This window comes from Leuciscus leuciscus (assembly GCF_965113295.1).
Source record: "Leuciscus leuciscus genome assembly, chromosome: 17".
Lineage (NCBI taxonomy): Eukaryota > Metazoa > Chordata > Actinopteri > Cypriniformes > Leuciscidae > Leuciscus > Leuciscus leuciscus.
Window position 1 is genome coordinate 16,264,908 of NC_138741.1, and position 23,546 is coordinate 16,288,453.

The following is a 23,546-nucleotide window of genomic DNA, read 5'->3' on the forward strand; positions in this document are numbered from 1 at the left end:
CAAAGAAGAGGTCCAAGAGGCATAAACACTTGGACAGACACTAAAACACACCTCTTTAATAATGACCAAACTCTTGCTGAAGCTCTTTTTCCGTCCTAGATTGCTCCTGGGAGTGCGGCCTGTCCCGTAAAGCAAGCGGCAAGCACTCATTAGTTTAAGGCAGGCCTGTAAGTGCATTAAATAATTCACCTTCTACATTTCCCACCTCAGATCCTTCTTTCTCCCTCACTCCTTTTTTATTAGGCCACATCATTCATTTGCTAGTTTTCAGAGGCAGCTGCCCTCGTCCTTTCTTTGTATTTTTTTTCTGCTTCTGAGCTTTTGGACCTTCATCAATCTTTGAGAGCTTTTTAAGGTATTCATCCGTACCACAAGTCAGGGGAACAGTGGGTTCATTTAACATGCATGAGATGATGTCAGCAGCGCATGTAAGAAAACGTGAGTGAGTGACACGAAAAGAAATTAAACAGGAAAAGTAGGGGCTGAAACATACTCTTAGCTTTTCATAAGTCAATGCAAAGGCGAGTACGGTTTCACGTGATAACGTTTCGATATGTTTCAGAATGCAAATCATAACGCAATAGAAGCACGGACTACATTCTATGAAATGTTTTATTTAACAAAGTTCGGGAGGAGCACGTTCAGGTAATCAACCAATCAGCGCAAGAAGCCGGTATTTATAGCTTAGACAGTTAGGGATCGGGCCGGATGAAGGGCATCATTTGCATTGCATGATTTATAAACACCCACCAGTTTGAAAACACCCACAAATTTAGAAACGCCCACTTTTGTTCCGCAGAGACCCCATACTCTCTTCAGAGTGAAGAGAAATATGCCCTGTCCTAAAATAAAGGAATAACAAACAAAACCAGAATTTTCACAATCGATCATTTATTGACATCATAAAACAGCTTTTCCAGTTGTGTGTTTGGCCCTGTGATTGACATTGCTAAGACTTCAAGTACACGCATACAATCTTCCCCATTCTCTCTCTTACGTGGCTGAAATCTATTTGACCATTATGAAGATAGTTTGCATATCTGAGAGTTCAACGTGTCTGTCTGTAACAGTCCAACTCCCCTCACGTTCGTTTCTCAGGAACACACACGCACATGGAATACATCTTCACCCGTCTAACACATGGCCACTGAGACACAGATAAATAAACATCTAATATAACACATCTCTGATAAATCAACAATATAAATCTTGACCTCTCAATCATGATAAATGTGAAACCAACAAACAAAACGAAATGTCCAAAACTAGATTTATCTTCTCTTTTAACGAGAACCAAGATAAAATATTTGCTTTTAGAATAGTTGTTCTTTTGGCATCCGTTCCATTTGCTCTAGGTGATTCTTTTGTACATAGAGTATATAAACAATAGAGTGTTTGATCAGAGGGGGACGTAATGTTTCTCTAGGAGTCATAACAAGGTTGACACACCTGCCCTCAGGAACAACAGCATGGAAACACAATCTATTACACGTGTGCGTGTAACAGGGATCCACTGTAACATCGTGTCAAGTATTCCATTCAAAATAAGCATGCGCACACGCCACAGATTCTGGATAGTTACACATATAAAGGACACACATTCTCTCACCGTCCATTTAACTCTGCACAAACACACAGCACACGTATAGACACTTTTAACCGTCTCTGTGTCAGTGTTATTATTGGTTCGTATGACACACAGCTACTAGAATCTCGAGATTGTATGTTTCAGGACATGTTTCGGGCAAAAAGGAAGCACTGTGGTTTGATGAAACCGCTGCATCAATCACCCGCTTCACTGTCACAACAGCTTGTACAGGTTTCTCATTGGTCCAATCATACAGTGGCGTGAAACTGACCAATGAGAGTGCTGAAGGGAGCGGGGATTTAAGATGGGCAGCACCACTACGATGTGCAGAAGCAGGAGGAATTCTAGCAGGGAAAGAAGGAAGGAAGAGAAAAAAAAAAAAAAAAAAACGGGAGTGAAGCACTGTAGAAGAGTTCACACTGATAACCGTGTCAATCGGAGTTTATTTTTCTGCAGATCCACATCTGAGAACAGATAAAAAGTTTAGAGGGGTGGGAAAGACATTCCATAGAAGAGAAGTTTCAGGGTTGGGCGTTTGTGTGCGATTAAGTGCTGTGGTTCATGCACGACTCTCGGACAGAGGTTTTTGTTCGGAGTGTCTTAGAGGGTGCGGGGAATGATGGTGAAAGGTAAGATGGGGCAGCTGGCCTCCAGCTCCAGGGCAGTAAGGAAGCATTCGGTCGCGGCGGTGTCGTTGCCCTGGGCTTGCAGCACCTCACCCAGACTGTTCCACACGTCATGTGCCGTACTGTTCACCTGCACCGCATCACGCAAGAACTTCTCCGCAAGACTGTACCTCTGTAGCTGATGCAATATCAGACCCTGCAAAAAGACAAATCAAAAGAGGAAGAGGGTTTTTAACTATTGCTGGTAAAAAAAATATTCCAGGTTCAATCTGGATAAATGTAAACCCTCCTATTGATTTAAAAACTGCACATACTTTTTAGCCTCAAATTTGACCCACATTAAAAATTCATGAATTAGAGTACAACATGGCCTTTTTAGAAAACAGTTCATTTATTTATATTGTAAAACTGATCTAAAATATTGATAAGTAACAATATATGGGGGAAAAAACGGTTTATTTTGAATCAATTATGTAATATAATACTGTATAATTATATTATTTATATAGTATATTAATAATATATAATTATTTCTTATAGTTTATATAATCTGTGGTTTTTGAAAATGGATAGTGCGAGCAGCTCTGAGAGTTCAGATGCCGTCCACTGTCCTGCTGTTAGAATCGTGTCAGACACAAACAGACACACACACACACACACACAAAAGAAGGTCAGAGAGAGAGAGATTTGACAGAGACGGGCAATACTTCCTCCTGCAGCTGTCTACTACAGAGAGTTCCTTTATGAGACATGACATTTCTGCTTACTATTAAGACACACACAAACACCCCAGGAGACAGCAGCGCACGCACACACACACACACACACACTTTGTCTGACAAGTCTCAACACCCTGGACTCATTGTCTGCTAAATAGTGACACGGGATGAGATCTTGTCTCTCTCCTCGATCTCAGCATGCCAATCTAACACACACTAACATTCCCATTAGAAGAGTAAATCCTGAAATCATTGTGGGGTGTAGCCAATTAATGGCTAAATAAACATACTAAATTATGCCTTAATGAATATGTAAAACCGCACCGGGTTTGTGTTAGCGGGTAGAAAACTTGCTCACCATTCTCTGCATGGTCTTGACGTGGGTGGGGCTGATGGACAGAGCCTCCTCGTACCAGCGTTTGGCCTCGTCCACGTTCCCCCGCAGCTCTGCCACCTGACCCTTCATAAACAACACGTTATGGGACATGGGGAACAGGTTGGCTGCTTCCTGCGTACACGCTGTCGCCTCCGCCGCCTTTCCCATTCCAATATACACCTCCGCTATGGAGATACAGAGAAAGAAAAATAAGATATAAAGAGGAAATAAAGAAAGAAGCATTGTTGGGGGGACTGATCATTTAGTTTATTTATTATCTCGAGTCACACAGGAAATGGGATTTTCTCAGACAGGCTGTCAGCTACATCATCAGCCTCAGCCGTTTAATAGTTCAAAAACGGTGATGAAACAGAGGAACTGATGGGGTGTCCTGGCTTTTCAGCCAACCAACAAACTCAGGGAAAGTGACTACTAAGCATGCTTCACTCTTGACACCTTACTCACCCTGCCAAGTCCTGCTAAGGTTCCCTAACTTGGCTCAGTGACAGCCAAGCTGGTTAAAGAATAATTCGTCTTAGTATCCAAGTTGATTGCTTCTAAGACAACAAATTAAAGGATTTTTATTTGAGAGACGCTTTTCCCTATTTTAGTATCTCAATTCCCCCCAAATTTATCATTATGTACCATTATAGTATTCATATTTTTACTATTTTTATATTCTCAGTTTTCATTTTAATTAAATTAAATATTTATCTTTATTTTTATTTCAGTTTTAGTTTTCAGTAATTTTAATACTTGAATTTTAATTTTAATTTCAATTTCAGTTAGTTGCCAAGGCAACATTTATGCCTTTACCCATTCATAAAGGGTATTTAGAAGTATTCCATGTGTGTGTGTGGTGTGTGTTCCTCAGAAACGAATGTGAGGGGAGTTGGACTATCTTCATAATGGTCAAAATGATTTCAGCCACGTAAGAGAGAGAAAGAGGAAGATTGTATGCGTGTACTTGAAGTCTTAGCAATGTCAATCACAGGGCCATTCATCAAATTTTTTTTCATGAATCAATCTTTTTGAGCTAATTTGAATTTGACGCAGTTTGAATGATTCATTCAATGTCTCACTCACTAAGACACTGATGTCCTGCCACTTACTGGTGGTTTTAATTTCATTTTTAAAGTATCATTTACTTTTTAAAATAGTTTCACAATTAACAATAATTATTACCCCCAAAAATTATAATTTTAACAATAACCTCATAGTATTATTTATGCAAATGTAATTGTAGTGTTTATTCATTTAGGCCACCTCTGAATAAGATTAAACAGTCTGTGTAACTTCATCTAAAATAAATGCCACTTCAGTTTGAGCTGAATGTCACAGAAGTGTCATCGACAGTGCAGAGATGGCTTTTGTTGATCCTAGTTTTATTTGATTGGTAACAGCCCCATAGTGTCTTACTATTTTAATTAAATTAAGTGTTTAAAATATATTGGAATATGGCATAAAAGATGAAAAACCCGTAAGACTTTCGTTCATCTTCGGAACACAAGTGAAGATATTTTTAATGAAATCTGAGAGTTCTCCGTTCCTCCATTGACAGTCTACTACGCAACTACCACTTTGAAGCTTCAAGTTCATAAAGAGTTTGTAAAACTAATCCATATGAATAGAGCAGTTTAGTCCAAATTTTCTGAAGAGACAATCGCTTTATATGATAAACAGATCAAGTACGCTTGCTGCCAGTGAGAGAACCAATGAGGTTCATTCTCATGTGTCACGCAGCACGTTTGAGCTTCTGCAATATTTATATGTGAATAAAAGCCTAAATTCAATCTGCTCATCATATAAATTGATCAAGTCTCTTCAGAAAATGTATACTAAACTGTCCGATTCATATGGATTAGTTGTACAATCTTTTTATGAACTTTTTGAAGCGTCAAAGAAGTAGTTGCATAGGCTGTCAATGGAGGGACAGAAAACTCAGATTTCATTAAAAATTCTTCATTTGTGTTCCGAAGATGAACAAAAGTCTAAACCTTCAATGAAAAACTAAACCTTCAATGAATAAGTTTAGTTTGTTTCACTGCTGTGAAGTAACCAAAGCACAGAATATGAAAACTTCTGGAGTCAGCTGTCCACAATAGGCCTAAAAAGATCCAAGGTATAAAAAAAACTCCCCCTTTTATTAGTACTTGCGTGGCAAGTCGAACCAATGACCTTGGAGTTGCTAGCATCATCTACCATGAAGATGCAGAACTTTCCTAAACTTTATTGCATTTAATTCAGCCAAATTCACAAAAATGCAAAATCTGTAAATGCTGATTGTAGACAGAGAGCAAAAGTATCCAGATGGGTAATTCAATCCTGCTGGATGTGGTTTTCCTAATGTATTTGTTTGGACAAAGGCAGCTATTAATAACAACCCGGGTTCACAAAGCAGTGAAGAATAAGCTTTCTATATTTGAACATGGTGTTCTCTTACAGTTTGTTTATAAATGAAGTAGGTATTTTATTGCAAGACTACAGAATTTGCCATTCTTTAAACCTGGACCTCATACAGTGCAAAAACATGATATGGGTGTGGCTTATCTTAACAAGATGCAAATGAGGGCTGTGTTTATACCTGCATGCAGCCAGATCTGGGCGAGGGTCATCCAAGGGTGGAGCGGTCCCTGTTTTGGAGCGCTGCTCTGGAGGGAGGAGGCCACCTCAGACAGCGCCTGTTCCACACGTGATGCCGCTATAGAGGTGGCATGGACAGAACCTGCAGTGGAGATACAGACAGTCAGCAAAGACATGTACATTGGAGCTTTTCTACATATATGGCCACTGGCCAGCCCATACATGCTAAAAATCCACAACACACCAGCCTTTCGGGGTCATGCCTCTCAGAGTGAAAACATTGATATGAAGGCCAAATAGCAGATGATCATAACTAAACCCTGTTCTCAGCAGTGTTGTTATTGTTAACTTAACTTAAACTAAAATTAAAACTAAAGCTATTAAAAATTGTTAATTGAAACAAATATTAGATTAAATTCTTTAAAAAACTTAAATATATTTTATTTAATTTTTGTTTAAAGGTATAGCGGAGGATGTTTTACTTCCTGGTGGGTAACCTATACTATTGGTCCTCCTAATTGTCAATCATTCTGGTGAATCAATCAAACTTTTCAAAAAGTGGAGAGGGCGGGTCTTATCTAAAATTTGGAAAGATCCTCCGCTATACCTTTAAGTTGAAGTAATAAAATTACTAAAACCGAAATAAAAAAATCAATTAAAGTTAAAAAAACTAATAAAAATGAAAAGCACATAACAAAATTACGCCAAATTTTAAATTAAAACTGAAAACACAAAAATTCTAAATATGAATAAACACTATAACAGTGCAGTAAAATAATAGTAAAATAACACTGGTTCTTATATATTGAACACAAGAGTTCGGGTTTGAAAATATATTGATTCTAATGGGATACATATGAAGAGGATCGTCTTTAACAGTGATTTTTCCATTCTCGCTGAAATACGACAAATAATGAACACCAGTCATCTGAATGAAGGGCCTTTAGGAAACACAAGGGTAAAGAAACAGCATGACAAAGATTGGGCTCAACTCTCAGGGTTCCTAAAAGGTGGACAAAATTTTTAACAAACACATTTAAGGCCTGTTTACACCAAGAACTATAACTATAAAGATAACTGTATTAGGGTTCTTTTTATTATAAGCGCGCACTGCAGTTCGGCCATCTGCCTCTTTAAATGTGTGTGTTTAAAACCAGGATGGATTCTGATTGGCTGTCAATGTTTTTATCATTCATCAGCTGGAAACAATTGTGAAAGTGATATCGTTCCTCTGTGTATCACTATAGTTGTGGTGTGGACAATGCTATTCTTTGAAATTTAGAACAATTTGTAAAACTATATGTTTATTGTTATAGTCCTTGGTGTGAACGTGCCTTTATACACACCACTTAAAACACACTCAAACAGCATAAGATTATCAATAGTAAACAATAAAGCACATTTGCTGCTACTTTCCACACGTTTTCTAAACCCTGCATGTAAAAGTGCTGGCTGCAAGGCTGCAACATACAAATTTCAGCAAAAGATCAACAGAAATGAGGTTGTTTTCCTTTCTGCTCAGTTTGAATACGAGTGCCTTCAATTAAATGGATAGTTCACCCAAATGGACATTTCGGTCATCATTTACAATCACTTTTCATTTGCGAATCCGATCAAATGATTCACTGAAAAGATTAGACTCAAAAGAACAATCCAACCACAAACCAAATATTCAAAATTTTCAGTGAATGATAACTCAATTTCTAGGTTTGTTCCTTACATATAGGTATCAGAAAGAATCAGAAGACTTAAGATACAGTCCATAAGTCATAAAGACCACTTTAAAAGTACCCATACTTTGATAGATTTTCTTAATAAAAGTATTAATTTCTTTAAAAAAAATTAAAAATCTTACTGAACCCAAGTCATTTGGGTTTGTAAATGAACTTTGAGTTCTGGGTGAACTATTCCTTTAACCATTTTATCAATAAATTCCAGATTTGGCCTCAGTTCCTTTTCAATTTGCCTGATTCAGGAGATGAACTGAAGACACTACATCAGTTTTATGAACTGGGTGAACTGAAATGAAATTGCCTCCTGCAGTTCAGCGATCACAGAGTCCCTATTGTCTGGACGTGCAGTGCCCGGGTATCAGTGTGGTCATTAAAGTCTCTGTCGGGGGTTCAGAGGAACATATTAAGATCCTCAAGAGTCTCTATGAGTCACAGGCTGGACTTTATCGACCAGACCAGCAGGACATAAAACACATTCATACTGAAATCGATTCCTGTACATCTCAGTTTTTTATTCAGTTCCTATGTTTAGCTTTTCTATGGCGACAGTGGACAAAGCCATGGATCACTGGACCAAACACTGAGAATCTGACCCCATCTGTACTGAGTTTGAAAGGCTTCCAGGGGATCTCTTCATGAATGTCCCATGGCACAGCCTTAAAAAACAACTCAGAGACCAAAAGAATGAACAAATTTAAACCGTGAAATAGAACATTTAATAAATGAGGAAACGATCATTAATGGCTGTCCTAGGTTGTACTAATACACAAATATACGACCTCTTGTTAAAAGGTAGATAGTTCACCCAAAAATGAAAATTGTCACGTTTCTTACTCTCATGTTGTTCCAAACCTTTGTGACTTTTGTTGATTCAAAATGAGAGTAAAGATATTTATAATGTTACGAAAGATTTCTATTTCAAATATATGCTGTTCTTTTGAATCGTGAAAAAAATGTAACATCGTTTCTAATAACTGTTTTCTACATTGCTAATAATAATTGTTTCTTGAGCAGCAAATCAGCATATTAGAATGATTTGCGGTCACTCTGTAGGGCTGAAGTTGATGACTGACAAGTACTTTCTAGATTAACAGTCAACAACTTCACATCTCTTTTAAGCACATGCGTGTGCACACGCAAACTCAAACAGACACCCATGATGCATCAAACCAGGCTGCAGAAAGAGCGTGACCATGGAGCCACATGCTAAGAGTGAGAAAGCATCATCACACGCAATCACACACATATAAAAAGCAGCTATGTTTTTAAAGAGACAGTACTTTCTTCACCAGAACCTACAGTAAATTACAGCAAGTCTACATTGGTTTGTAATGCAGCTCCTCTTAACGACTGTAAACTGCATATGTCAGCTTTTTTTTGTGGCAAATGGGCACATTCAAATTAATAATTAAGTTAGAATCATTTAACACTATGAATTTATTTCTGTTAAACACAGGCAACATCATTTCCCAAGTTTTTTTACTCCATTAAATTCGGCTAAAAAGTAATCTTCTTAATTCAAAAAATCTTCTCCAGCAATTTGTCAAGTCCCTAAAAAAACAATTAATTCCACTTTTGTGGGACAGAATACCTATCTTAGATTTTTACAGGCTACGATTCTTTCCGGATTTTGTGTCCATCGCAATTGGCTCTAAATGAGCACCTCTCAGCACTATCATGACACCAGTGCTCCCGTCCTCTTAAACGTTTCATCGCTCTGTTAACAGAGCCAGGAGTTTAGAAACAGCTGCTAAATGTGAGACGCTAAAGGAAATTAGAGCTCGTAATCTACGGTCTAGAGACCTGGGTGTTATTCCATCAGATATCGCACACACACTTTATATCAAATGTCCCTAATGACAAATAATCTACATTTAAATAATAACCGTAAAAATAATTAGAGGATCAGTAAAAGTCCCTCTAAATGTTGTTGACTTCACTCAGGTTATAAATAAAATTAAACAATAATCTTAAACTGGGATTAAACTGTGGACTATCAAATGGAATTAAAAGGGCTTAAGTGTAATTTTGGATTAATGGTAAAAAAAAAAAAAAAAGTGAACACATTTCAGACAAGGTCATTCAATGCTCTCCTGAGGCACCAAATCTATTTAGAAAAAAATATTTCACCGTCGCTTCATATTTAAATGAAAGTTTTGTTTCAAAACAAACTAAACTGAAAAACAAATAGTGTCAATGCTGGAAAGCTTTTATAGGGCTATTGTGCTAACAAGAGACAAGCAGTGTGTATATTTACACATACACTAACGTTCAAAAGTTTGGGGTCAGTATGATTCTTTTATGAAAATAATACCTTTATTCATTTTTTTGTCATTTGTAATATTACAAAAGACTTCAAATAAATGCTGTTCTTTTCAACTTTCTATTCATCAAATAATCCAGGGAAAAAAGAATCATGGTTTCTAAAAAATATTTTTTAATACATTTTAAAATATATTAAAATAGAAAAAAGTTATTTCAAGTTGTAATAATATTTCACAATATTACCGTTTTTACAACTTTTTAATCAAAAACAATGCAGCCTTGGTGAGCACGAGACTTCTTTCAAAAACAAATAATTTTTTAAACATTATTATCCCAAACTTTTGAACAGTAGTGTAAATGAAAAAAACATTTTTATATCATAAGCAGGATTAAAGTGTCATTTATCTCTGTAGCATAAATGATGCACAAGTTTCTAAGTAATACTAAGCGCTGTTCATATTACTAACACTAATTATAGTAATAATAATACTTGCCATACCATTAATAATAACAACAACAATTATGGTAATTATATAAAAAAGTTTCATTAAAACTAATAATTCGTACCCATAAGTGTTTGGCTTTAAGCAGCTGTATGTGTTTGAAAGGCCTGGAGGAACACAACTGTCTCTTTAATTATTAAGAACTGAGGCCAAACGAGTGCATTTATGTCTCTCTCCAGCACAAAGAGGCCTGGGACACAAAACGCCAGGAGAGGAAACACAATAAGAGGGCAAAACAAAAGGTAAGACGCAACGCGCCTATTGAACACATTATGGCGGAGTGTGTTGGAGTCTCGTAACAGACAGGTGGTGAGTGCACTCTGCCAAGGAGGAGAAGGCCAGCGAGGCAAAAAAGCAGGTGTGTGTTGAAAAGTGTGTGTAGAGGTAGAGCAGTAACGACAAGAGCTACTTACAAACCCCAATTAAGGAGTCAAAACCATGAAAGAAAGCATCTGGAAGGTTGCCTTGGAAACCAAAAAGAACAACAAAAGGGGGCAATTACTCAAAAACAACAACAAACACAACAACAGAAAGTTTACAGAAACACAGAGAGAAATATAATAGAAAAAAAAAAAAGTTCTGTCTGACTTTCTATATACCACAAACCAAAGTGTCACGAGTCCTGAGCAGGTAATGGCCCTTTAAACCCTGTATCTGTGAGGAACTGGCAGGTGCGTACCACTGTATGTTGGGCTGTACGTGTGTTAATACAATGATTTCGATGCACAAACACGGCGAAAATAGTTGCCACAGATCACATGCACAGCATTACAGAAGGCAGACAGAGAGAAATAAAGACCCTGTTTACACCTGGTATTAATATCGGTCCCGGGTGCTCTAATCATATGTGGACAGTGCTGAATTTTGCCTTTCCATTGCTACAACATTCAAACTTTGCTGGTTACCTTTCACTATAAAATAACCAATTTTAGGCAGTTAAGTTCAAATGTCCGAGTACACTGTTTATTTTTCGAATTTAATTGACTTTTGAGGACAAATTATATTTTCAACATCAATTTGCGTGAAAACACTACTGTTTAAAAGTGTGGGGCTGATAAGATGTAAGTCTCTTATGCTCACCAAGGCAACATTTATTGGATCAAAATACAGTAAAACCATAAATATTGTGAAATATTATTTTAATTTCAAATAGCTCGTTTTCAATTTTATTACATTTTAAAATGTAATTTATTCCTGTGATGGCAAAGCTGAATTTTCAGCATCATTACTTCAGTCTTCAGTGTCACATGATCCTTCAAAAAACATTCTAATATGCTGATTCTGTGCTCAATAAATTATTTATAGAACTCTTTTGTAACATTATATATGTCTTTACTGTCACTTTTGATTATTTTAATGTATCCCTGTTGAATAAAATAATTAATTAATAATAATAAAATAATAATATGAATGTAAATACCAGATGTAAACAACAATCTGTCTCGCCTGACTGTATTACTCCAAACAGATGTTGATATAAAATGTAAACAGGGCCAGAGGAGGAAAGCATATTAGATGAAGAAAAAGAAGACAAAACTGCAGTATGAGTGAGTTTGAGTAACATAGGAAATCTCCTGTTGAACTCTCTCTCTCTCTCTCTCTGATGATACAAGTGTGGATATGATCCCAGGTCTTAAAAAGCTAGCTGATAGCAAGTGTCACTGCTTCCCTGTCTTTCGCTTCCCCAGGAGCAAGTGGAGATTAAGAGCTTAGTGTCAGTCTCACGGGCCACTGGATCCCCGAACCCACACCATCACATCATTCTGCCAGTGGCATTTAGAGTCTTATAACAGCCCTGTACTCAATTAATGTCCTTTTACAGCTGATGCAAGCCATAACTGGACACACCATTTAAATAAGGCTGAGTTACATCTAACTCCTCTGCAGATCTTGAAACAATAGTACAAGTACTTAAAAGCTTATTCACATAATAACTTGAGCATTTGATTCTTCTTCTTGCCATCAGTGCACTGTAAAATTGCTTCTTGGAATGGTTAAAATCACATTAAAAACCCATTAGTTGCCTGATGGTCTTCAGAGACTGAAATCTTCAAAAAGAGGCCTCAAAAAGCCAAACACTACTTCAATACCAATTCAAACCGCAGCAGCAAACAAGTCACCAAACACACTTAACCAAATCCCAAATGAATTGGGCTGGTGAGTGGGGCTATTAAGGCAGTGCAGTTAGTGGTATGGCGATTGGCTAGTGAGGAGAGACTCATGCCAGTCTATTGGTCGAAAAACACACACAAGGTGCACAGTGCATTACTGGCGGAGGAGAAGCGTCGGCGAGGGGCGTGGTCACAGAAAGCATGGCTGCTGGGCCTCTGAGTGGATTCAGTCTTGGGTGGAGGATAGAAGGATGGAAGAGGAAAAATAGGAGATACAGGTTCTGACCCCGAGAGGGAGGAAGAGGCATGAGAGGCTAGGAATAAAAATAAGAAAATGAAAAGGATGTGATATAAAAAAAAAAAAAATTTAATTAAAAGAAGAACACAGAGGAAAAAAGACATTAAATATTTAGGGCTGTCATTGGGAAGCGTTAATTCAGCATGCATCTTGACTACATTAAAGACAATGTTAAAAATAACTCAACATAACTCATACCCTGTATGTAAATTCTGTAATATTTAAATGAAATGAAATTAATTTAAAATGTTTGATTGATTGACAGCCCTAAAAATTATGGAAAAGGTTCAAATAATAAAAAATAAATAACCAGAACTAAACACAGCTGGAGCAGTTCAGATTGTAAAGAAAATAGGTAACTGCTGAATCGCGGAGACGAGATGACATGTTTACTGTCTGCACACACAGCAGAGAAACCCTCCGCCATCACTGCTGTGCAAACGCAGCAAACAAACACCTGCGCTCATCTCAGTCCTCTTTATCTAATTACTCTACTCACTGGACAAGATACTGGGAATATAATTCAATATGACCCATCAACAAGGATTACAGCTTTATATTTTTATTCTACTTTAGCTTTAAATTCTAAAAGTTAAAATGTACATTACAAAATGTATTAACCCATCATCTTATTAAGCCTTTAATTCTAAATCTAAATTGGTGTGTTTGAGAGAGAGAGAGAGAGAGAGAGAGAGAGAGAGAGAAAGAAAGAGAAATATAACACTTTATTAAATCATTTAAAAACAATTAACAAACTTACACTTTACTCAAGACATTTAGCAAAAATGTATTCACCATCTCTAACAAAGCACAACATTTCTTTGTGATTCCATACATTTCTCAAATGCCTCTATATTCTTCATAGTTTTATCAAATAAAAAATCTAATTTAATTCTTACTTTTCTTAAACTCTTAAAAACTTGTACTACATCCCGACCAACTTCACCTTCAATTTTTTCCTTTCTTGTCAGATAAATAGCCATTTTCGCTTTTCCAATAACAAAGTTAACAAGTTGCCCCTTTTTCTCGTTTTTTCCCCAAAACTTGAAACCAAAAATGAAACCAACCTTTGAAAATATTACTTTAAAATCCACAAACATGAAATTAAGCATAAAAAATAAGTTAAGCCAGTCACAATGTACAAAACAGTTTAAAGTAGTTTCCCTCTGATCAGAGAGAGAGAGAGAGAGAGAGAGAGAGAGAGAGAGAGAGAGAGAGAGAGAGAGAGAGAGAGAGAGAGAGAGAGAGAGAGAGAGAGAGATGCAGGAAATACAGATAAAATTACAGCAAAGCTGATGTCTGTTGTCATGGTTATGCAAACTCACCATAAAAGGTGGGGAAAAAAAATCTGTTACCACAATAATTAGAGATATAGATATAGGGATATTAGTGTGTGTGTGTGTGTGTGTGTGTGTGTGTGTGTGTGTGTGTGTGTGTGTGTGTGTGTGTGTGTGTGTGTGTGTGCGCACGCTCACCTGTCTCTGGATCACTGAAGTCAGGTAGTGACATGGCGTTCAGCTGGCGACGGTCAGCAACAGCTCTGTCTAACAGACTGCTCCCCCTCCCAGAATCACTACACACACAGACATACACACAGCATATAAAAAGAGGCAATTAAGACATTCAAATTAGAGACAGAGCTCTAATGCTCAAGCACACAGACAGGCGACGTGATACTTGCACATCAATACACACAGAATGATGAAACCCTCAGAAATTTCACTCAGCATCTCATGGTACACTGCTATAGCACAGACAACCACAATGCTCCTGCAACACTGTTCATCTGAAAAGGAGCATAGAAATAAGAAAGAAAATCAGAAGAAAATGCGAGCGTGAGAAGACTTGGCGCCATGATGGTAGGGTGTTACGGGTGGTTATCAGGACAATGCTAGGTGGTTGCTCGTGTGCTCTGAATGGCTGCAAAGGGAATTGCTAAGTGGTTGCTTTCTGGCCCAAACTCAAGTCATAATGATCCCAAGATATGAGATCATATGGGAATGCAAGTATAATAAAATTTCACCTATTTCATTAACAAAGCAAAAAAAGAAAAAAGAAAAGAAAAACCGCCTAGATAAAAAAAAGAAAAAAGACTGAAAAGTTTATGTTGGGGGAGACCAAGTCAGTTTACTCAGGGACAATCTTGGGAAAAAACAATTCAGACTTACAATTTTTACTTATTTTTTTTATTCATTTAACAAGTTAAGAAGAAGATTCAAAGAAGAAGAAGATTCCAAGAAGCTGATGAAGAAAATGTAAAGTGGATGAAGCAGAATTTTACATAATAGGTATATTAGGCTGCTGTCACTTTAAGAGCGAATGCACTGATCTAATATATTGATTCACTTGTGCTTTCTTTCTCAACCATTTATGTTCACTTAAATGTGTGTATTTGACTGTTCAAGCCCAGTAAGGCGTCAGAAAGTAGTCTAGGCGCTAAGAGCAGTGGCTTTATGTGTGAAATGAAATGAAATGGGGGCAAGCGCTTTACAATCATATCAGGGAATCTCTCCTCAACCACCACCAGTGTGCAGCATCCACTTGGATGAAGAGACGGCAGCCACAGAACGACGGCGCCAGTGCGCTCACCACACACCAGCTATATATGGAGGGGAGAGAGAGTGATTGAGCCAATTCAGTGGATAGGGATTATTAGGAGGCCATGATTGATAAAGGCCAATGGAGGGAATTTGGCCAGGAAACCTACTCTTTACCAGAAGTGCCATGGGATTTTTAATGACCACAGTGAGAGCCAGGACCTCGGTTTCATGTCTCATCCGAAGGACGGATGCACGTGCACGTTTCAGGTGTGCGCGGACATATACCGAAATTAGTCCTCTTACACTGCTTTTTGCGCTTGAACAGTTTAAAACCACTTGTTTTTAAACCGCAAGGTTTAAAGACACATTCAAACGATAAGCTTTCGAGACGGCGCAGAACAGCAACGTCACGTGAGCGTAACCGTGATAGAGACGATAGTTCAAATCGGTTGTCTCTATCGGTTGATAGCTGACATACTGAGCATTATTGTGTGGTCATATTCACTGCTGTTCGGCGAATTTTCACTTAATCCAGTCGATAGGAATCCACATGATCAGCAATGAGTTCAAGTTGGTTATGCAAATTCACAGTGTTGATAAAAAGAAAGCTGTTTGGTTTGAAAGTGACTTCCATGTGAGCTGTGCTTCATACGTCGCTACACTACAGACAATACAGAACGAACCAAGTTTTACTGAAGTTTCACTACACATCTCTTCCTCCTCCTCATCATACAGTCTCTGTAGGGCGCCCAACAACCTCTGATGGAGTAGCAACTGTTTGGTGTTCGAGGATGACTATGAGCATGTATTAGCGGTGAGGTTAAGGGTGGAAGAGCTCAAGTGGTCCTGACACAGTGGCGCTACCCAGGGTTTGGAGGGAGGGCCTCTTAATATGTGGCAGTGGCAGAGTTTGGTTACTGTGTCCGGACACTAATTGGTCTCCAGTGGATTGTCACCAGGTACGGAGTTCAGGACAGTTTGACAGGAAGAGCTGGAGTGTTCTGACAGCAAGGGGTTGGTATTTCAGCCATTAGAATGAGAGAGCGATTGAGAGAAAGAAGGACTGAATCATAGTATGCAGCACTGGTACGAGCTGTGCTTTTATTTATTTTTAATGAAGGAGTGGTTAGCTCCTCACAGTCAGCGATACATGCTGTGCTGTCTTATGTGTGATGGTGATTGCAGACACTTGAGCTTCTAGCATTCATGTGTCAACAGCTGGAGAGAGAGAGAGAGAGAGAGAGAGAGAGAGAGAGAGAGAGAGAGAGAGAGAGAGAGAGAGAGAGAAAGGGTGTGTGTGTACCTGGGGTTGGTGAGGTTGTAACAGGATTTCCAAATCTGCAGCATGCGTTTGCAGGAGAGCAACGCCTCCTCTGGGCCTCTACACAACGTCTCCAACTTCACCTTTGTAAATAAAAGACTACAGAGACAAAAAAAAAAAAAAAAAGTTTATATTCACTCTCCTTCCATCTGAAAGTGTTTAATAAACAGAGAGGAGCTGAGTTTATTGAACATAGATAAAGACTAATCAGCTTAATCTCCTCTGAAAGCCATATTAAATGCAAAACTTTAATCAAGCTCAAAATGATTCTGCCCTTTCTGCTGGGATTACTTAAAAAAAATATCAACAGAGCAGATCAATAGATTTCTCAATGATAAAAAAATCTGAACAATAAGGGAAAAAATCTAGATAATGAATAGTGTGTACAGTATAGAGAAATCAATTCTGATTTGTTAGTCCATAAATAGCCGATTTTAACATTGTACACAATTTTGTCTAAATACATTCAAAATAAAACATTAAAAGATTAAAATCATTTGAAATGCTTAAATTTAATTTAGGCATCACAAAATTAAAAGTACAGTACACTACTGTTCAAATAAGTAAGATTTTTTTTTTTTTTTATAAATACTTTTATTTAGCAAGAATGCATTAAACTGACTGTTTGAAAGATTTCTATTAAAAAATCCTGTTCTTTTGAAGTGTCTATTTATCACAGAGGGATCATGTGACACTGAAGACGGGAGTAATGACTGCTCAAAATTAAACTTTGCCACCACAGGAATAAATTACATTTTAAATTAGAAAACAGTTGGAAGAATTAGATGACAGCTAGATAATCTAAACATAAAAATAGGAGAAATGCAAAATTTTATATCCAATATAAAACAATATATATCCAATAATCCAAATGATGTATTTGTGTTATATTGAGTGCTGTGTTGTATATATTATATATGTGTGTGTGTGTGTATGTATGGGAGTTTGGGGTGTATTGTATCCTGTCTAGAGTTGCAAATCTCTGCTAATGAGTGCACACAGAAACCCCTGGTAACACCTGTATTTCACACACATTTCTGCAGATAGTATTTCTGCTTGCACGGACTGAACATCCCACCATCGAGAGAGCAGAGGGGCATTTCTATAATCAGATATGGCAGCGTGTGAGGAGATCCAGCTGGTGTGTGTGTGTGTGTGTGTGTGAGAGAGTGAAGCAGATACCATATATCGAGGTTGATCTTCAACAGTTCGTTGTCGTTGGAGCCTGAACCGAGATCAGTTTGAGCTTCATACATGTGCTGCGGTCTCTGAAGGCCACGCTGATATGAGTTCAGCCAATTCAAAGCGCTGAAGGCACATTCTCATCAGCCGCTGTTTCATCTCTGCTGTATTTGCACGCTACACCGCTAGGACGCCCACACAAGCACTGAATTAATCTTGTCGCATGTGTCTGTGTGTGTGGAATAAGGTGGGCTGGATGTTCTGGTGCATTTCCATTCAACGCAATGAAGCAAAATGTATGGAAAAACACACACACAAACTGGATAAACACATACACACAACACCAAAACCCTTCAGGGAAAAACAGGTTGAAAAAGAGGGCCATATGATTGGAGGATTTTTTTTTCCCTTTCTATTATGTAAGTGGCTGAAGCACACAGCCGGAAGAATGACAACACACACACACACACACACACACACACACACACACACACACACACACACATAAACTCAGAGATGGAGGGAACTCTGATCAAATCGAATGTGAAGGGAATTTGCGTGGGGACTGCCCAGTGCTCCAAACATCCAGCACACACACGCATGCTTCTAACTCGTCTAATTGAAGATGCCAGCAGCAGATATGTACCCATCTATCCCAGCTGCTACAGCGAACACAAACATTCTCATTAGAGTGGGCATTGTGGCATGCCTCTAAATGTCTAAACACTGCCTGCTGCTGTGTGTTCATGTGTGTGTGTAAGGCTTTACAAATGCTGTGCAAAAAAGCATGGAATAATCTGATTGGTTCTCTTATCCAAGAAGGCCCTTTCTCGGATTGGCTGCTGACAACTGTATCAACTCAGTGCAGTCAAAAAACAAGGCTACATTCAACTATAAGTTTGAGAGGTTAGTAAAAGTGTGACAGTGATTGTGAGTGTGTTGGACTCACATGAAGTTCTCAGGGTATTCACTGAGGGCCATCTCGATGATGTTGAGAGCATCGTGGTAGTGTTTCTGAGCTGACAGCAGCAAGGCCAGCAGGTGCAGTGAATGAACATCATCGCCCTGCAGCTGTAACGCCTGGCGAACATAACCGAGAGCTTCTGGAATCTGACATACACACACAAGAGACGCTTTTATTAGATGATTGTTTAAAACAGGGTGAGAGAGAAATGAGACGAAAAAATTATAGACTGACATTTGAGAGAGAGACTGACAGGGAAATAAGGACAAAACAATCTTCCTAAGGTAAGAACTTGAAGAGTGAGATGTGGCTAGGGTTGGGAGATAAATCAATAATGATATTTATTGAAAAAATAAAACCACAATTTTGATAATAAACTTTGAGTAATTTAGCCTACATGTAGACTAACAGGTCTAAAAAAAAGAAAAAAAAAGAAGATTTAATTGGGGCCCTATATCTTTTTCTTACATTCTTTAATGTTCTAACAAACTTGTGTAGTGTGTGTTCTTCATCATTAATGGATCATTAATGAATATTGTGATAAATATCAATATTGAATGATATAGAAAAAAAACACACATGTAATAATATTTTTGGCTATATTGCCCATGTGTGGCTTGAAGCAGTTGAAATTAGCCATATGGCAAATGCTTAGTCACCAAGGTATCAAAAGCAAACTGGAGGAGAAATGTATCGTGTACCATCATCTGAATGTTGAGATGTTTTAATTCTCACTACCTGTGTGTAAGAAGCAGATGTTGATTCTCCTACCTGTCGAGATACAGCCAGTTGCAGTGCCAGGTAGAAAACAGCCAGATGATCAGTGGGGGACAGACTCTGTGCTCTGAGAGAGAGAGAAACAGAGTGTTTCATCAGTGGGAGAGAGAGAGAGAGTGAGAGAGAAATTTAGGACAGTCTGAAAATCACCTCTGGAAAGCGCTCAGTGCTTTTTTCTGATACTCTTCCTGCATTCCTCGAAGAGATGCTGTAAAGACAGGTGACAGAGATGTGAGAAGATGGCAAGCATAAGATAAAGCAGGAAACTAAGAGAAAACTGTAAGGTTTCAGATTCCTAAATGTAAGAGAAAGGGTATCAAGGGATTATAAAGTGTGTAATAGAGGGAATAGATAATGTGTAGATCATTATGGAGTGATTATAAAGAGAAAATGTCGAGACCATTATAAATTATGTAATTGTCATTACAGAGAGGTACAGAGTGTGTTATATAAGAAAAGAAATGGGTTATAAAGTATAAATGGATTATAGAGAGGGTATAGTGCAGGTAATAGAATGTAGAGAAAGCATAAACCATTACAAAAGGCATTACAGAGAGGTACAGAGTGCTTAAAGAGTGTGTTATATAAGAACAGAGAAAGGGAAAATTATAAATCACTGCAGACAGGGAGCTTAGAAGTTTGTGGCACGGGCACATATTCTAATTATATATATAAAAAAAGAATTAGAGCCTAATTTATAACACATACACACACACAAAATTAAGAACTTTTTTATTTCTTGCCTCAATAATTTATTTTTTATTAAAAAAACATGCAAAATCAGAATCTTAAATCTTACAGAACGACAAACTGAATCTGGTTTCATTCATTTAATATATCAACCCTTATAAAGGATTATAGAAAGTGTATTGTGTTATAGAGAGTATATAGTGTATTACAGAGGGCAGAGAACATTCTAAAAAGATTAAAGAGAAGATACATGTAAAGTATTATAAATGGATTATAAAAAATGTATAGAGTGTGTTATAGAGGATACAGTAAATATTACAGTTGTATAAGGGTATAGAAATGGTATATGCACTGTGTCCTTGTGCAGGTTTGCTCACCATCTGTGGCTTTCAGACTGTAGACGAGACCAATAGCTAGATAGCCTTTGGCCCTGAATTCAGCAGCCTTCTCACCCATATCAATCACTATTTTAGCGAAGCGCTCACCTTCTTCCAGCTAAAACACACAAATACACACCCCATGTCATCACCATCTCACTGTTCATGGCCGGTCTAACAGTAATGGATTTACAGAGTCATAAACAGGTCAGTGTCAGCTCTCCAGTTGAGCCTGTGCATATTTCCCATGATTCCGCTTTCATTACCCAGTGCAGGTTTCCAATACACAGCTTGACGGCCAGCAGAGGGATGGTGGGATCGTCTGGCTTCAGTCTTATACACTCCTTCAGCACCTTCACTGCTCGAGCCGACTACACACACACACAAACACAGAGATTGCACTGATAAAAAGTAATTTCTAGCGAAGTATTAGAAATATTTTATAAATAGTATATAAGGATATGTTCAGACTACTAGCAAAAATATTTTTTTCATATTTTTTGTATATCCAGAATTTATCCAGATGAGTTAAAAAAAAACAACAACCATAAATTCAGTTTTTTTCCCCAAATCTTTTTCAAACCACATTTGGAGGTGGTTTGAAATGCGATTCCAATCAGACCTTTACAGATGTGTCTCAGTCTGGACGCTCTGGCTGCTCAGATTTTAAATAGTCTTTTGCATCACTCTTAACGTGACACACAGAGATAACGTCAACACTGGTGTCGGAAATGCCGGAAGTATATATACGATAAAAAAATATATATATGTCCAAAGATTTCGTCCGTGAGTACAGCATGGATCATCACAATATATACCAGCTCTCCAAATAAGAGCCCTGTCGATATTTTAAATCTATATAAAATAAATGTTCATTCATTTTCATCATTATCAATTTTCATTATTTTTATAGGCCTTGAAATCACAACTTCACAATTGCCTGATATTTCCAGGTTTTTGCATGACCATGGAAACTTTGGGGTACATAGGAGTTGTAAAATGGAACACTAACCTTCCCAGCGGCCATCAGGGAGAGAGCGAGCTGAAACCAGAGATGAAACTCCTCAAAGGCAAACTTCATGGCTCTTTCGAGACACTGTGGAGAGAACACATTAAGATAACCTCAGATAAGAGTTGAGAACAAAAATTATGACCCTACCAGATACACACACAAAGGTCAAACACAGAGCCAGGCCATGTCTCCCGCTGTAGATTACCCAGGGTGCCACAGGCTTTTCAGTGTGTCTCTGAGGCTTTACAGTTAATCACACTAGCAGCTTAGCAGAAAGCAATTCATTGAACAATTAGATCTATATAACAAACATCTACACAAACACACATGACCCTGCAGAGGGCACACAATAAATCTGGCCGGCTCCTGGGGCCCTGCGATTGCACAACCGCGAAATCCTTGAATATAAAAGACACAGCAAAAGTTATGCTGAGTCTAACATTAGCAACAACAGCATGATCAACAGATGGAGATGGAACAGAAAATGATGCCCAGGTACACTAATGAGAACATCACAATACAAAACACACACACACACATACACACCAAAAGTGTTTTTTTTCATCTGCCTGTTCTGTCCTAAATAGGCTAGGCTTCTGAAAACAAACATTTCAGGTTTGTCCATGGTTTAATATGAAACTTAGTAGAAAGTTATAAATAACGCTGAATACTTAAAGATTTGAACAAAACTGTGACATGCAGACTGCATTCTGGCTTGTTATATGCTCACAAACACAAATAAATGTTGTGCATAACCTCTAGACCAGTCACAGACACACACAGAGAGAGTGCAGTCTAGAGTACATGTCTGGTCTCGTTACCACAGCAACCACACCAGGTGGTTTAACTCGTCCCGCTGAGGGAGTATTCCTGAACGTTCCCATAGCGATGAGTGTGGGCAGGACCTCACCTCTGAGAGCATCTCATATTGTCCGCGACGGCCAAGCGCGATGGTCAGCAGGTCGTACACCAGCGAGGCGCTCTGGAGGCTGATGATTCGGTCATTATTGTGTTCAGGGATTCGACTCAATACGGCGTCTCTGTTAGCCTACGATAAATACAGAAGTTAATATACTCATTCACACACCACACTACCGTTCAAATGTTTGGGGTTGGGAAGATTTTTTAAGAGAAGTCTCTTATGCTCACCAAGGCTGCATGTATTTGATCAAAATACAGTAAAACCAGAGATACTGATATATATAAATGACAGTAACGTGATCAATTTTTTCAGGATTTTTTATAGATATTTGAAATCTTCTGTAACGTTATGTCTTTACTGTAACTTTTTATTAATATAATGCTTCCTTAATCAATAAAAACATTAATTTCTTTCTGTCATAAAAAATGATCCCAAACTTTTGAACAGTAGCGTATACCAGAACTATTGATAATAGATGCTACTGATAATATTAGACAGCTTATTTCCTTATAGGTCACTGCAGTAGTTAAGTAAATATTTCTATGAAATAAAACACTGCTTGATCACATTGTGCCTAAGTAAAAACACATTATAACTGAACACAGACACTCCCTGGGCTGTTGGGCAATCAGTTTAAAGAAAATTAAAGAAAAGCCACATGAGCAAGAGAGCTAATGGTTTAAATCTGCTGAGTTAAAGTTAAAGCTAAAGCTCTGATTCTCCAGCTCTGCTTTCAGTGCTATTATGATGGCCATTCTATGCTAAAAAACCTGCAGCGACATGTGCTAGCTCCAATGCTGGTGGTCACAAAACAGCAGTTCAGAAGTTCACAGGAGTTTTACTGCTACTCACCATGGACTCACTGATTAACAACAAAAGTAAGGCCTCCTCTGTGTTCTCCTGCGGACAAAACAAACTAGACAGAGAAATAAAGGCTATATCACAAACTTTTCTATCCA

At 38.0% G+C, this 23,546-nt stretch overlaps 1 protein-coding gene across 3 annotated transcripts in view; it reads right to left on the reverse strand.

Annotated features, from left to right (window-relative positions):
* Positions 1 to 874: 874 nt before the first annotated feature.
* ttc7b (tetratricopeptide repeat domain 7B) overlaps positions 875 to 23,546 on the reverse strand; it is a 37,501-nt gene continuing 14,829 nt past the window's right edge. The window contains exons 8-22 of one of the 3 annotated variants that reach the window (XM_082144277.1): positions 23,440 to 23,503; positions 22,576 to 22,713; positions 21,666 to 21,749; positions 20,920 to 21,024; positions 20,654 to 20,771; positions 19,737 to 19,794; positions 19,581 to 19,653; positions 18,795 to 18,955; positions 16,646 to 16,762; positions 14,278 to 14,375; positions 12,663 to 12,818; positions 10,807 to 10,857; positions 5,894 to 6,034; positions 3,292 to 3,494; positions 875 to 2,410 (exon numbers count right to left, since the gene is read on the reverse strand). In XM_082144277.1, the coding sequence (XP_082000403.1) occupies positions 2,189 to 2,410; positions 3,292 to 3,494; positions 5,894 to 6,034; positions 10,807 to 10,857; positions 12,663 to 12,818; positions 14,278 to 14,375; positions 16,646 to 16,762; positions 18,795 to 18,955; positions 19,581 to 19,653; positions 19,737 to 19,794; positions 20,654 to 20,771; positions 20,920 to 21,024; positions 21,666 to 21,749; positions 22,576 to 22,713; positions 23,440 to 23,503 (1,789 nt within the window). In that variant the 3' untranslated portion in view covers positions 875 to 2,188. The remainder of the gene's footprint in view (positions 2,411 to 3,291; positions 3,495 to 5,893; positions 6,035 to 10,806; positions 10,858 to 12,662; positions 12,819 to 14,277; positions 14,376 to 16,645; positions 16,763 to 18,794; positions 18,956 to 19,580; positions 19,654 to 19,736; positions 19,795 to 20,653; positions 20,772 to 20,919; positions 21,025 to 21,665; positions 21,750 to 22,575; positions 22,714 to 23,439; positions 23,504 to 23,546) is intronic. The other 2 variants (XM_082144275.1, XM_082144276.1) reach the window with 2 other exon arrangements.